The 13,745-nt window shown below is 42.5% G+C and overlaps 1 protein-coding gene across 6 annotated transcripts in view; it reads left to right on the forward strand.

The window, feature by feature from the left end:
• PIK3C2G (phosphatidylinositol-4-phosphate 3-kinase catalytic subunit type 2 gamma) overlaps window positions 1–13,745 on the forward strand; it is a 190,933-nt gene that overhangs the window by 79,062 nt on the left and 98,126 nt on the right. For 5 of the 6 annotated variants that reach the window (XR_012242952.1, XM_073621371.1, XM_073621372.1 and 2 more), the window contains 2 exons: window positions 12,089–12,188; window positions 12,985–13,055. Coding sequence is in view for 5 of the 6 variants with exons in the window: in XM_073621371.1 (XP_073477472.1) it covers window positions 12,089–12,188; window positions 12,985–13,055 (171 nt within the window). In the remaining variant the exon portion in view is untranslated. The remainder of the gene's footprint in view (window positions 1–12,088; window positions 12,189–12,984; window positions 13,056–13,745) is intronic. The other variant, XM_073621373.1, reaches the window with a different exon arrangement.

Raw genomic sequence — 13,745 nt, forward strand, 5'->3', positions numbered from 1 at the left:
AATGGCCGAAGCACTGGCGCCTCTGCGTCTAGAAGGGATCTCAGTTATTCCTTATTTGGACGACCTGCTGTTTTTTGCTCAGACCAGAGAAGGTCTTCAAAAAAACTTGCTCAGAGCCCGTGTTCACCTAGAATCCATAGGGTGGATTTTAAACCTTCAAAAATCAAATCTGATTCCCTCACAGGAAGTGTTATTCCTGGGTTTCCGTATAAACTCTTTGGAACAAAAAATTTTTCTTCCAGAGGAGAAACAGGAAAAGTTGGTACAAGTGGTGTCACTGCTACAGTCCAATCAATTTCTGTCCATCAGGTAGGTCATGTCAGCATTGGGAACCCTGACCTCTTCCATACCGGCCGTCCAGTGGGCAAAGCTCCATTTCAGACCTCTGCAAAGTTTCCTGTTAAAACCCTGGAATCACCAGAAGGATTCACTAGATTCACTAGTGAAGATCCCTATTTCAGTGAAAAGGAGTCTTTGGTGGTGGAAGAACCAGAAAAGATATTCAGAGGGTCTGTTATGGTCCTTCCCAACCCAGGTGAGGTTGACAACCGATGCCAGTTCCTGGGGTTGGGGGGCTCATATGAACGGTCGGTAGGCCCAGGGCTCGTGGGCCACAAAAGATGCACTGAGGTCCTCAAATTGGAGGGAACTAAAAGCTATAGAGATAGCCTTACTGACCTTTGCGAAAAAAGTCCAGGGACAGCATACTCAGATCCTGTCAGACAACGCCACGGCGGTGGCCTACATAAACAGACAGGGGGGAACCAGAAGCAAAGTTCTGCAAATCCTAGCAAAAGGCATTCTAAGTTGGGCAGAGCTCCATACTCTATCCTTATCCGCGGTCCATTTAAAAGGGACCCTAAACAGAGTAGCGGACTTCCTAAGCAGGAACCAGGTATTAGAAGCGGAGTGGCAATTGAATCCAGAAGTCTTCCATTTGATAGTGCAGAAATGGGGGCGCCCAAGAGTGGATCTCTTTGCGACCCAGGAAAACTCGCAAGTGTGTCGTTTCTTCTCCCTGAACAGGAACGAGGCATCACTGGGAGTGGATGCTCTGGCGCACAATTGGAAATTTCACCTCTGTTACGCATTTGACCCATTTCAGCTTATCCCTCGGGTCATAGCAAAAATCGGGAAGGAGGATACAACGGTGATCCTCATCACACCCTTCTGGCCCAAAAGGCCTTGGTTTTCATCCCTTCTTCAGATGCAACTAAAACCGTTCTGGCAGCTTCCGTTAAGGAAAGACCTTCTGTTACAAGGTCCTCTGCTTCACCAGGAAGTAACAAAACTAAAACTCACGGCCTGGCTACTGAGGAACAGCTCTTGAAGAGAAAAGGTTTCTCAATTAGATTGGTGGCTACCCTCCTATCCAGCAGAAAGAAGGTTACAAGAGCAATATATTCCAAAGTTTGGAAAGTCTTCAACTCCTGGTGCACTGCATCTGACAGATCACCAAAGCAAACTTCTTCTGTTCTTGAGTTCCTGCAAGAAGGAGCGGACAAGGGCCTAGCGGTCAGCACCCTCAAGGTTCAAGTTGCTGCGCTGGGGGTATTTCTGGAAAAATCCATTTCATCAGAACCCTTAGTAATTAGATTCTTCAAAGCTCTCACCCGGTCTAGACCAGTGGTGATCAGAAGCTGTCCAGCATGGGACTTATCGGTTGTTCTTCAGGCCCTGACCAAGGAACCTTTTGAACCCATTAATTTAGCCTCCCTGAAATTAGTTACTTTGAAAACAGTTTTTTTAGTGGCGGTTACAACAGCTCGAAGAGTCAGTGAGCTGCAAGCCTTATCAATCGGGGAGCCTTTCTTTTCCATTTTTTCAGACTGAATTGTTCCGAAGACGGATCCTATTTTTTTTGCCGAAGGTCGCTTCGGTCCAGAATCGAACTCAGGAGATAATACTTCCTACCTTTTGTTCTAATCCATCGGGTAAGAAGGAAGAAGAATTCCATACCCTGGATGTTAAAAGAGCAGTCTTGAGTTACGGTACTTGGAAAACACTAAAGACTTTAGATGTTCAGATGCTCTATTTGTTTTATTTTCCGGTAATAAAAAAGAAAGACAAGCTTCTAGAGGAACCATTGCCAGATGGTTGAGAATGGCTATCTCAGAAGCCTATTCTCTTACAGGTCAAGAGAGTCCAGTGAATGTCCGGGCTCATTCTACAAGAGCTTCGGCAGTGAGTTGGGCAGAAAAAGCTGGCGCCACCCCCGAACAAATCTGTAAGGCAGCTACTTGAACAAGTCTGACAACCTTTGCCTGTCATTATAGGTTAGAACTCATGATGGCTGGGGAACAGGCTTTTGGAAGAAAAGTCTTACAGGCTGTTGTCCCATCCTAAATGGAGTAAGTCTTGATTATCCTCTCGGGTGCTGTCCTGAAAGAAGTTTTGGAAAATTGCAAGTTAGACTTACCAGTAACTTGTTTTCCAATAGGCTTTCAGGACAGCAGTAACCCGCCCTTTTGTTATGCTAATGCTGTAATACTATGATATAACTGTCGCTTATGTGTTGCAGCTGGGGCTGGAGTTCTCTACAAAACAACTGACGAGGCAACGTGGAGGACTCCAATTAAAGACTTAATTGATGAGTTGTTTCCTGTGGGAGGAAGAGCCATGATCTCTCGGGTACTGTCCTGAAAGCCTATTGGAAAACAAGTTACCGGTAAGTCTAACTTGCAATTTTTGGTCTCATCTGACCAGAGCACCTTCTTCCACATGTTTGCTGTGTCCCCAACATGGCTTCTCACATACTGCAAACGGGACCTCTTATGGCTTACTTCTTACCACTCTTCCATAAAGGTCAGATTTGTGGAGTGCACAACTAATAGTTGTCCTGTGGACAGATTCTCCCACCTGAGCTGTGGATCTCTGCAGCTCCTCCAGTTACCATGGGCTTTTTGGCTGCTTGCAGTTGTGCCATAGTCTTTTCATTTTCGGATGATGGATTGAACAGTGCTCCATGAGATGTTCAAAACTTGAGATGTTTTTTTCAAACATAACCCTGCTTTAAACTTCTCCACAACTTTATCCCTGACCTCCCTTGTGTATTCCTTGGCCTTCATGATGCTGTTTGTTCACTAAGATTCTCTAACAAACCTCTGAGGGCTTTACAGAACAGCTGTATTTATACTGAGATTAAATTACACACAGATGGACTCTATTTACTAATTAGGTAACTTCTGAAGGCAATTGGTTTCACTAGATTTTAGTAAAGGGGGCTGAATACACATGCACGCCACACTTTTCATATATTTATTTGTAAAAAAATGTGGAAAACCATTTATCATTTTCCTTCCAGTTCACAGTTTTGTGCCACTTTGTGTTGGTCTATCACATAAAATCCCAATAAAATACATTTATGTTTTCGGTTGTAACATGGCACAATGTGGAAAATGTCAAGGGGTATGAATACTTTTTCAAGCCACTGTATCTGATTCTCTGAATGAAATAGTAACAAATTTTGTTTAAATTTGTTTTATCTCATATTTTCGTTTTCTAACAAATTCCAAATTTTCAGAACGATTTAACAAGGGAGCCCCCCAAATCCCGCCCCCCATGTGAATGAGTATGGGATACATAGTACCCCTACTCATTCGGCGTAAAAAGTAAATCAAAACACAACAGCAGTCTTTGAATATTCCTTTATTAAAAAACAAAATAAAATAAATGCCCCCTGAAGTATATCCAACGTCAATCACGATGGCCGCCGCAATCACCAACCCCCCAAAAAAGAAAAGAGTTCGGCACCAGACAAAGGCTCCTGCCATCTGACAGTTTTTAAATAACTTGTAATGTCATAGACCCAGTATGCGCCGGTCAATTATGTCATCGTGTGCCCCCTTCCCCTTCGTTTTTCAAGAGCTGTTAGAGAACGGAACTGTCAGATGACAGGGGATCCTTCGTCGGGTGCAGAGATTTTTTTGGGGGGGGGTCAGCAGGAAGCGGCGGGCATCGTGATTGACATTGAATCTACTTCGAGGAACATTTATTTTTTGTTTTTTAATAAAGGACTTGTCAAAAACTGTTGTGTCTTTATTAACTTTTTTACATTTTTTTGGTGAATAAGTAGGGGTACTATGTACCCTCAGTAAAGCATTAACAACACTTTTCTGGCAGTAGCTCCCTTTAAAACTACTTGCACTTAATTTTGACACCAGTTTCGTCATGTGGACAGATTCTTACTACTGCCACTTTAAGAACTCGTCGCTATGGTTGCAACAGTTTTTAAAGAATGGCAGTAATCAAGGTCAGCTTTGAGCTGACATACAGAGAGATGCCAGTGCTTTGAGTGGAGGCATGTACAGTATGTGCTGGGAACGTCTCATAAATGTGAAAGCTTCTTGCATAGGGCTCTATCCTCAGCCCTATTCAACTGTTGGCCAGGAGTGTCCCCAGCCCAGCGCTGAATGTAAACAAAAGGGCGAGGGATGCTGGGGACATTGTTGCTCAAGTATGGCCATGCCTATGATTCCCACTGATAAAGTCCACTTCCCTGGATGTAACGCGTATGGGGGATGGGGGGGGGGGGTGAAGCCTGGAGCATGACGTCATCCCGTGGCCATCTCTCATTGTGTTCGTGAGCCAATGTATGCATGCATTTTTAAGCTAGCACTGCTGAAGTGCCTTTTATGTAAGTGCATTACTTTTATTCCACATATTAAATATTTTTTAATGGAGAGCACTAGATGTGGTATGTTCTGTTCTCTTTTATATATGACAGCGAAATCGAATGCTAGTATTGCGCTATAGGATACACTGGGAAGCTGGGACATCAGACCATTAATTTTAATAGAAAAGGACTTTTCACGCATTTCTGCACTGCACCTGGTGTGCACGGAGCCTGAAAAGTAGCTATGGATCTGCCCACTGTTACGTGCTGTCAATCAACAGCATGGCAGACCTGATGGTGAACTTGTCTCTCAGGCCCCACCCACCTCACATATAAAAATCCTTAGCCAGACCTATCAAATCAGCTAAGAAAGATGTCCTCTGACACTTCCTGGCGGCTGTCAGAATGGTTATTTGCCATCACTGGAAAACTTCCACCATGCCTTTCCTTGTGGAATGGGCGAGTAAACTCGACTCTGTTTGAGACCTTGAGCATCTGTTGGTGCAGGAAAATGGCAGAGAAGAACCAAAACCTGGGCTTCCTGGTCTCTGTTTCTATTTTGCTCGGAGTTTCAAACCTGGATCATGGAAGATGACCCCCTTAACAAAAATTAGCCATGATGGAGTAAACACCTTTCTCCACTTTCTCCTCCCTCTATACTTCCCTCAGCTTCAACCTTCCATCTCAACAACTGTTTCCCCATCTTTCCACCTGATTCCTTACATATTCCACTAGACGTACCTGTTTTGCTCCATGCTTCTCCATAGTTTGGTACACCCGTCTGCCATTCCCTCATCCACATTTTTTACTCTGAACAAGCTCTTGCCTTTTAATGCTTTAGTTCTGCCAGTATACAGGATATATAGACACAGACTGGGAGGACTTGCCCCGAAAAGCCTAATTTGTTTTTTTTTAATTCTTAAAGCCTAATTTGTTTTTTTTTAAATTCTTTTAATGTTATTTTTCTCATCGGTTGCATTATGCTCTTCTACAATACTAATGTTGGCAAATTGACAACTCTGGAAGACCGCAACATGTTATATTTGATATATTTCTTTTGTAACGTTTATCTTAGCTACATTTCCCTCAATAAAATATAATTGAAATAAAAATCCTTGGCCATAAGCCTTTCTGTGTGACGGCGTAGGGAGCACACTAAGGAAGGAGAGTCCAGTATGGATCCTCCAACCTCAGTGCCGGGCTCCAACAGATTCATGTACCTGTCTCTAACAATTTTGGAGTTCCGGCCTGACCGAATTTTAAAGGGTGTCTGCCACACCCTTTATGAATTCCTCTACTTTATTTTAGGGCTTATTCACACCAGCAGTGATGCCCAAAGCAGTCCCCCTGCAATAGCGATTTGCCTTTATGTCCTATGCTTTCAGTTTGCACCAACGCGCTGCAGTGCGTATGACATATGTTCAGTTGGGGTAAAAAAAAAAAGAAAAAGCTAGCACAGCAATTCCAATACAGCAGTGCATATGTTGATGTGAACAAACCCTTACTAACACTGTACTTGGAACTTAAAACACTCTTTAACTTTTCTCTCTTACAGTTTATTTTGCAGGAGTTTTTAGTAGACTAGTTAAAGTATAATTTACAGGGGTAATAAACAGGAAAGTGGATTGTATGTTGATTATCTCAGTTATATATATACAGTATTCATGATTTACCACTGACAACCAACTCTCCTATCTCCCTATAGCATTCTGGAATAACCCCACTCATCTGAGAGCGGGGATTCAAAGCTATGGAGGGGAGTAATCACTATCACTGGAGGGAGAGGAGCCACTGCTCTGGAAGCAGAGGGGTCAATAGATATGGATGAGAGGTCACTACTCTGAAGAGGGAAGAATTGCTGCTTAGTTGCTCTGAATGGGGAAGAGTCACTGCTCGGGATTTGTTTTGTGTTCAAATTTGAGTTTAGGTTTTTGATCCCTGTAAACATCAGACATTTTCAGCAAAGCAACTAAGGTTTGCCCTGTACACATGTGAAAATTCTCCAAGAGTGCCACCTGCTGGCCAGAAATTAAAATATTAAAAAAATATATTTTAAGCCGACCTTCACCCAAAAATTGAAGTGCTACTTATTTTCTTCCTCCCCAAGCCCCTAATTTCCAACCTTTTTTTTTGGGGAGTGGGTTACAACTGGAGTTGGCTCGGCTGCGCGAATCGACGTACTGGTACGTCGGTTCGTGCACTGGCTTTTGCAAGCGCGCAAAGGGAAAGAGAGCCAGAACGGGGATCTGTCAATGTAAACAAACAGATGCCCATTCTGACAGGGGAGGAGAGAGAGATCTGCTGTTCCTAGTGATCAGGAACAGCGATCTCTCTCTTTTCCCAGGCAGCCCATCCCCCATACAGTTAGAAACACCTCCCAGAGAACACAGTTAACCCCCTGATCGCCCCCTAGTGTTAACCCCTTCCCTGCCAATGCCATTTATACAGTGATCAATGAATTTTTATAGCACTGACCACTGTATTGGTGTCACTGGTCCCCAAAAAGTGTCACTTAGGGTCAGATTTGTCCACTGCAATGTCACAGTCATCACAGATTGCCGCCATTACCATTAAAAAAAAAAAAAAGTTCCCAAATCTTTCCCCTATTTTGTAGACTCTATAACTTTTGCACAAACCAATCAATATACGCCTATTGCGATTTTTTTTTTTTTTTTACCAAAAATATGTAGCAAAATACATATTGGCTTAAACTGATACATTTGTTTTTTTATATATATATTTTTGGATATGTATTATAGCATAAAGTAAAAAAAAAAAATATATATATATATATATATATATATATATATATATATATTTTAAATTGACACTCTTTTTTTGTTTATAGCGCAAAAAATAAAAACCACAGTGGTGATCAAATACCACCAAAAGAAAGCTCTATTTGTGGGAAAAAGGACATAAATTTTGTTTGGGTGCAACGTCGTACCAACGCGCAATTGTCAGTTAAAACGATGCAGTGCCGTATCGCAAAATATGGCCTGGTCAAGAAGGGGGTAAATGCTTCTGGGGCTGAAGTGGTTAAGCATGTGTCTCGAACTCAAACTCATTATATACAGAAATAAATAATATAGCTAATAGCATGTTATTATTTCTGGTATTAAGGTTTGAACATGCACTACAGGTCGATTTGTGCCCTCCGTCGAAAAGTGCCCATGCATGCGCAGAACAGAAGGGCACTCCAGCTGATTTCCCGATCAGCTGGAGTGACGTCACTGTTGCGCATGCGCACATCGTATGAGGCTTTTTTTGACGGGAGATACCATTTCTGATACCATACCATTTTTGATCGGGAAATCAGCTGGAGTGCCTTTCTGTTCTCTGCACTTTGCGAAGGAGGGCACTATTCGATAGAACACAGGCACAGATTTAGCTGTTGTGATATATAACGTCTTTATAAATAAAACCAAACAAGTGCAACTTTAAAATAAAAAAAAAAACTGTAATCTCTATTTGCTGTAACGCCATTGCACACATTACCTGAATATATTACTAACATTAAATATTAAGAAAAAAAAAAGAAAAGCACTTTTCTTTTCTTTTTTTTTTCCAGCAGCTTAGTATATGCCCCTACTTATTCTTATGTAATAGTGCAACAATACATGTTTAATGTTTATTGTGCTATTATTAATCACTTGCCGACTGCCTAACTGTAAATGTACGTCATGTTTTTTACTTTAAATAACGGGGTTGTGGCAACAGTTAGTTACTATAACCCCCCAGTATCTTTTTTTTTTTTTTGCTAGGCAGCCGGCTTTCAGATAAAAGTGATCCTTGCAGCGGATTGATTATGGGACCACTTTTATAGGTGGTGCCCCCCCCCCCTTTCCTGCCACTTACCGATTGTGTTTGGGTTTACCAGACTGGCGATCCGGTCCCCCAGATAGCTGGGCAGGAAGTCAAGTGAAAGCAAGATGGCCCTCACTTGGCTCTGTGCCCTTGGAGGACCAGAGCAGCCTCCGACATCACTTCCTGTTCCCGGCCATGAGCTTTTTTTTTTTTTTTTTAAAGTTGAGGATGAAACCGTGTCATCGAGTTAGAAAAGGCCAGCAGAGGGCACCAATAAGATAGTGTGAATGAGTGTAATGTGTGGAACTGCATAGGAAAGGAAAAGGATTGATGATTCAGAGAGCAGAGCACTGACTCAGCTGGGCAGGAATGTGTGATGTGGGGGGAGCAGATTTAGAAAATTTAGTGGTGTGCTGTATACTTTTCTGGGATGGGGAGGTGACCTAAAAGTGGGAATGGGGAAATAAATGAGGGTGAGGGATGGCACAGGGCAGGCTGCTTTATACTTTGGGGATGGGGAGGTGACCTGCAAGTGAGGATGGGGAAGTAAATAGGAATGAAGGGAGTGCACAGGGCAGCAGGGTTAATTTTGTCAATGAAAATATTTTCGGCCACTAAATTAACACTGGTGAAAATTGGAATTGATTTTCAACATTTTTGTTAATTGACTTAATCCTAATTTTATTTTCGTTTCCTTTTCGTCACCGAAGACAAAAACTATGATGAAAATGTTTTCGTCAACAAAATGAACACTGGCAGAAATGACAGACTGGATTGTCTGTTCTGCCCAACATTTATTTCAGCTGAGGGATTTCTAGAAAATATTTGCTATCGTGAAAAGTGGAGCAGCGACTGAGAGGAAACAGATCAATCAGGCAAACTGGGAATTATTTATTGATTCCCGATTGCTCCCCATTGTTCTGTTCTTATCGTACAGGTGTATGACAAATCATATTAAACTGATCCCCTAACAGCAGTATGGGGCCCCTCCATTGGATGTCTGTGTGAGTAAAATGAGATTTGATGAGCTATACCAATCACAGACAAATTACTCTAAATTACATTTGCTTGATGTGGTGAGGTGCAGAACTAACATTCCCCAGCAGGTGGTGCTCCTTATCCACAAATCATTTTCTGCATTGTGTGACTACTAAGTGTCAGCTCTTCCCCATCACCATCAATCAGCAATTAGATTGTCTACATTTGGGTACCAGGACTCATCAGCTGCTGCTGTAGGAATACAAGTCCCAGAATTACCTTCACTCATATGAACCTATAGGGTAGAGGGGTAAAATATATATTTTATACTTAGCCGCTTCTCTTTCTGGATTTTTCCTATAAGAGCTACAAGTTTCAGTATTCCCTTCACCTGGAGTGGCATCTGGCCAGTCTTTAAGAAAGAGGTGCAGAAATATATTCCATTCTTCCCCTCCCCCCAAGGTTCTTCCTATAGGTTGTCACCCAGTACAGACTCTCCGATCTCATTAGGGCTCATCACTGTGAGGTCCGGAATCTTCCCATGTGTTTGGATAGGGACCTTTCTGTGTATCTGGGGGGAGAGAAGTCTACTGAAGATGAGCATTGTACATCATTGTAGGATATACCGCTCAACTGCCACATCCATAAATATACATCCATAGAAAAAACACAGAATCAACTTTACTGGCAATGAAAGGGAACACAAATAATTCAATAAAAAAATATTGTTTATTTACAATCATATTAACCACTTGCCTACTGGGCACTTTTACCCCCTTCCTGCCCAGGCCAATTTTCATCTTTCAGCACTGTCGCACCTTGAATGACAATTGCAACACTGTACCCTAACAAACTTTTACTTTTTTACTTTTATTCACACAAATAGAATTTTCTCTTGGTGGTATTTAATCACCATAGTTTTTTTTTGTTTTTGCTAAATAAATGAATAAATACCGAAAATTTTGAAGAAAAAAAAAAAACGTTCTCATAGTTTGTTATAAAATTCTGAAAACAGGTAATTTTACTCTTTCTCTAATGTGTGCTGATGAGGCTGCACTGATGTGCACCTGGTGGGCACGGATGAGGAGGCTGCACTGATAGGTAGGCAGCACTGATGGGCACTGATAAGTGGCATTGATGGGAAGTGATATGGGTACTGATGAGGAGGCAGCACTGATAGGTGGCACTGATGGGCACTGTTAGGCGGCACTGATAGGTGGCACTGATGGGCACTGGTAGGCGGCACTGATGGGCACTGATAGGTGGCACAGATGGGCACTGATAGGCAACACTGATGGGCACTGGTAGGCAGGATGAGAGGCGACACTGATAGGTGGCACTGATGGGCACTTATGGGTGGCACTGATAGAGGGCACTGGTGGGCACTGATGAGGAGGCTGCACTGATAGGTGGCGATCATGTAACACTGTACCCTAACAACATTTTTAGCATTTTATTCACACACAAATAGAGCTTGCCTTTGGTGGTATTTAATCACCACTGTTTTATTTATTTTTTTTGCTAAATAAATGAATAAATACTGAAAATTTTGATTAAAAAAAACAAGCAAAAACTTTTTTATAGTTTGTTATAAAATTTTGCAAACAGATAATTTTTCTCTTTCACTGATGTGCGCTGATGAGGCTGCACTGATGGGCACTGATGAGGAGGCTGCACTGATAGGCGGCACTGATAGGTGGCATTGAAGGGCACTGATAGGCGGAACTGATGGGCACTAATAGGTGGCACTGGTGAGCACTGATAGGCAGCACTGATAGGTGGCATTGATGAGGAGGCTGCACTGCTAGGCGGCACTGATAAGCAGCACTAATAGACGGCACAGATGGCCACTGGTAGGTGGCACTAATGAGCACTGGTAGGTGGCACTGATGGGCTCTGATAGGTGGCACTGATGGGCACTGATAGGCGGCACTGATTTTTACAGTTAGGCGGCACTGTTAGGCAGCACTGATGGGAACTGATAGGTGGCACCAATGAGCCCTGATAGGTGGCACTGATGGGCACTGATAGGTGGCACTGATGGCCACTGATAGGTGGCACTGGTAGGCAGCACTGATTGGCAGCACTGGTGGGCACAAATTGGCAGCATTGGTGGGCACTGTTGGGACTGCACTGATAATCAGGACACTGATATTCAATGCCATGATTATCGGTGTACATGTCCCTTTTACACAAGCCGGTTATCGGCTCACCTCTCCTCACACTGTCAGCATGAGGAAAGGAGTCAACGCGTTTCTCTGATTTAGCTTCCTCAGGATGCATGAGAATTCAGCAGCAATCACTAAAAGTGCAAAGAATAACAAAAAACACATACGATTTATAGACAAATTACATAATCAATACTAGAAATAATATTAATAGCCATTTAATTTATTGAGATATAAGCTGTTTTAATATGATGGTAAATAAACAATATTTTTTATGAATGATTTGTGTTCCCTTTCATTGCCAGTAAGGTCCATTGATTTTTTTCTATAAACATTGTTCATCACCATGGGAAATGACAGCAATGGACTGTAATTAACATCTATAGTGATCAAATCAGTTCTGTTCTGGCAGATGTGAGTTTCAGGGAAGTTTTTGGTATTTAAAAAAAAAAGCAAAAAATTTTTCCCTTTCAGGAAAAGTCTCTGATGTTTTTCTGAAGCCTTTTTTCTCCTTTTGTAGCAGATTCAGCTTGCGGAGTCATTGGAACCTCTGGAGATTGTCCCGCATTCAACTCCAGCTCCATCATGGGGGGGATGACACTCCTCCACTCGCCCGATCCGTGAGTTCCATCATTCACTGTACAATATTGGTTGACCTATCAGAATTCACTTTACTGAAGTCAGAGCATGGAAGGACAGATTCTGATTGGTTTTCCTGCACAGTACTTGGGGTCGTTTAATTCCTTCTTTCCCTTTAAACTGGAGATTAATACTGATCATGAATATTGGAACATCTTCCACTACTGAAATACAGTCAGATCGATTGATTGATCTGTAAAAATGGCAAAATTGAGAACATTTCTATCAAATAGTGACACAATAACCAATTGCATAATCTAAAGGCAAATAACCATCAGGGTCAGGCAGCGACGGGCATCGGGCTCCTGTGTCTTTTTCTCCTCCTCGCTTCCGCCGTGCGTCTCCTCCCATCCTCCTAGGTGTCCAATAGGATCGCCTGACCTTTCAGCCAATCGGGTGACGGGTTTCAGACCCGCTTCCTGATTGGCCGGGAGGAGGATCAGGGTTACAACAGCGAATATTCATTTGCAATTGCAACACACCTGGGTGGACTCTGGACGCAGTGCTCTGTGTTCGGAGCCCACCTTATTTTTAAGCCTATTAGAGCCTCTGACTCTAATCAGGTGCTTAAAAAAACACCCCCACCACTGTAATTCATGCGCCCGGCATCCTGCATGGGGCCGGACGCATGGATAGGGTGGCGTCGGCAAGCATAAGGGGGGCGCCCATGTGCCCTTAATGGATGGGCCCTGTTTAGGGTGGAGTAAATGATCTGGAAAATAGTGATGAAATCAGTAATCTGTCGTACCCTCCTCATTGTCTTCTTATATCTTATAGGTTGAGGATGATTTGAAGCAGCTGGAGCTCAGTGACCGACAGGAACATTCCCACTACTGGACAGAGCTTGGGTAAGCAGCCAATCACAGCTGAAGCGTTGTGTAAAATGTGACACTTCAATGACTCTGTCCCTCTCAGGGGGCCATTTGGAGGAATTTGAGTAATTATATAAATATGAGGAGCTTAAAACCCAACTCTAACCTTTGGTTTAATATAGGTTGGAGTGCAGAAAGGTTGGCCCTTTGTTTAATTTTATTGTCATCCTTGTCCTTATTGAAGGGATTTCTCCTCACTTCTTATTCCATTTGACACCTGTCACCAGATGAAAACATTTCCCCAGCAAGCAAGGGGTTGATCTCGCCTTCTGTACTCCACCCAAAACAAATCCAAAGGTTAGAGTTCAGCTTTAATAGAAAGTAAATCAAAGTAGTGCTTTGTAAGATAACCAAATGGGGATCCAGAATCCCCTCCCACCATTCCCAAGGAAGGACTGACACACTGATGAGATGTTTTAGAACTCCGGTCTTTTACACGTTTTCCTACAAACGTGTGTGAATGTGATCAGCTTAATGTGAGTTCATATAATGCTGTGTATGTACAGTATATAATGTGTACTTATATATAGTATGTGGATGGGATGGCCATATTTACATACATGGCTTTGCTTAGTAGAGCTGCACAGCTGCAAGTTTACCAGTTAGGGTCTGTCTGAATGAAAATAATAGAGTCTCTAATTACATGAAACACCAACAATGCTAGCT

Source organism: Aquarana catesbeiana, linkage group LG03 (assembly GCF_042186555.1).
Source record: "Aquarana catesbeiana isolate 2022-GZ linkage group LG03, ASM4218655v1, whole genome shotgun sequence".
Lineage (NCBI taxonomy): Eukaryota > Metazoa > Chordata > Amphibia > Anura > Ranidae > Aquarana > Aquarana catesbeiana.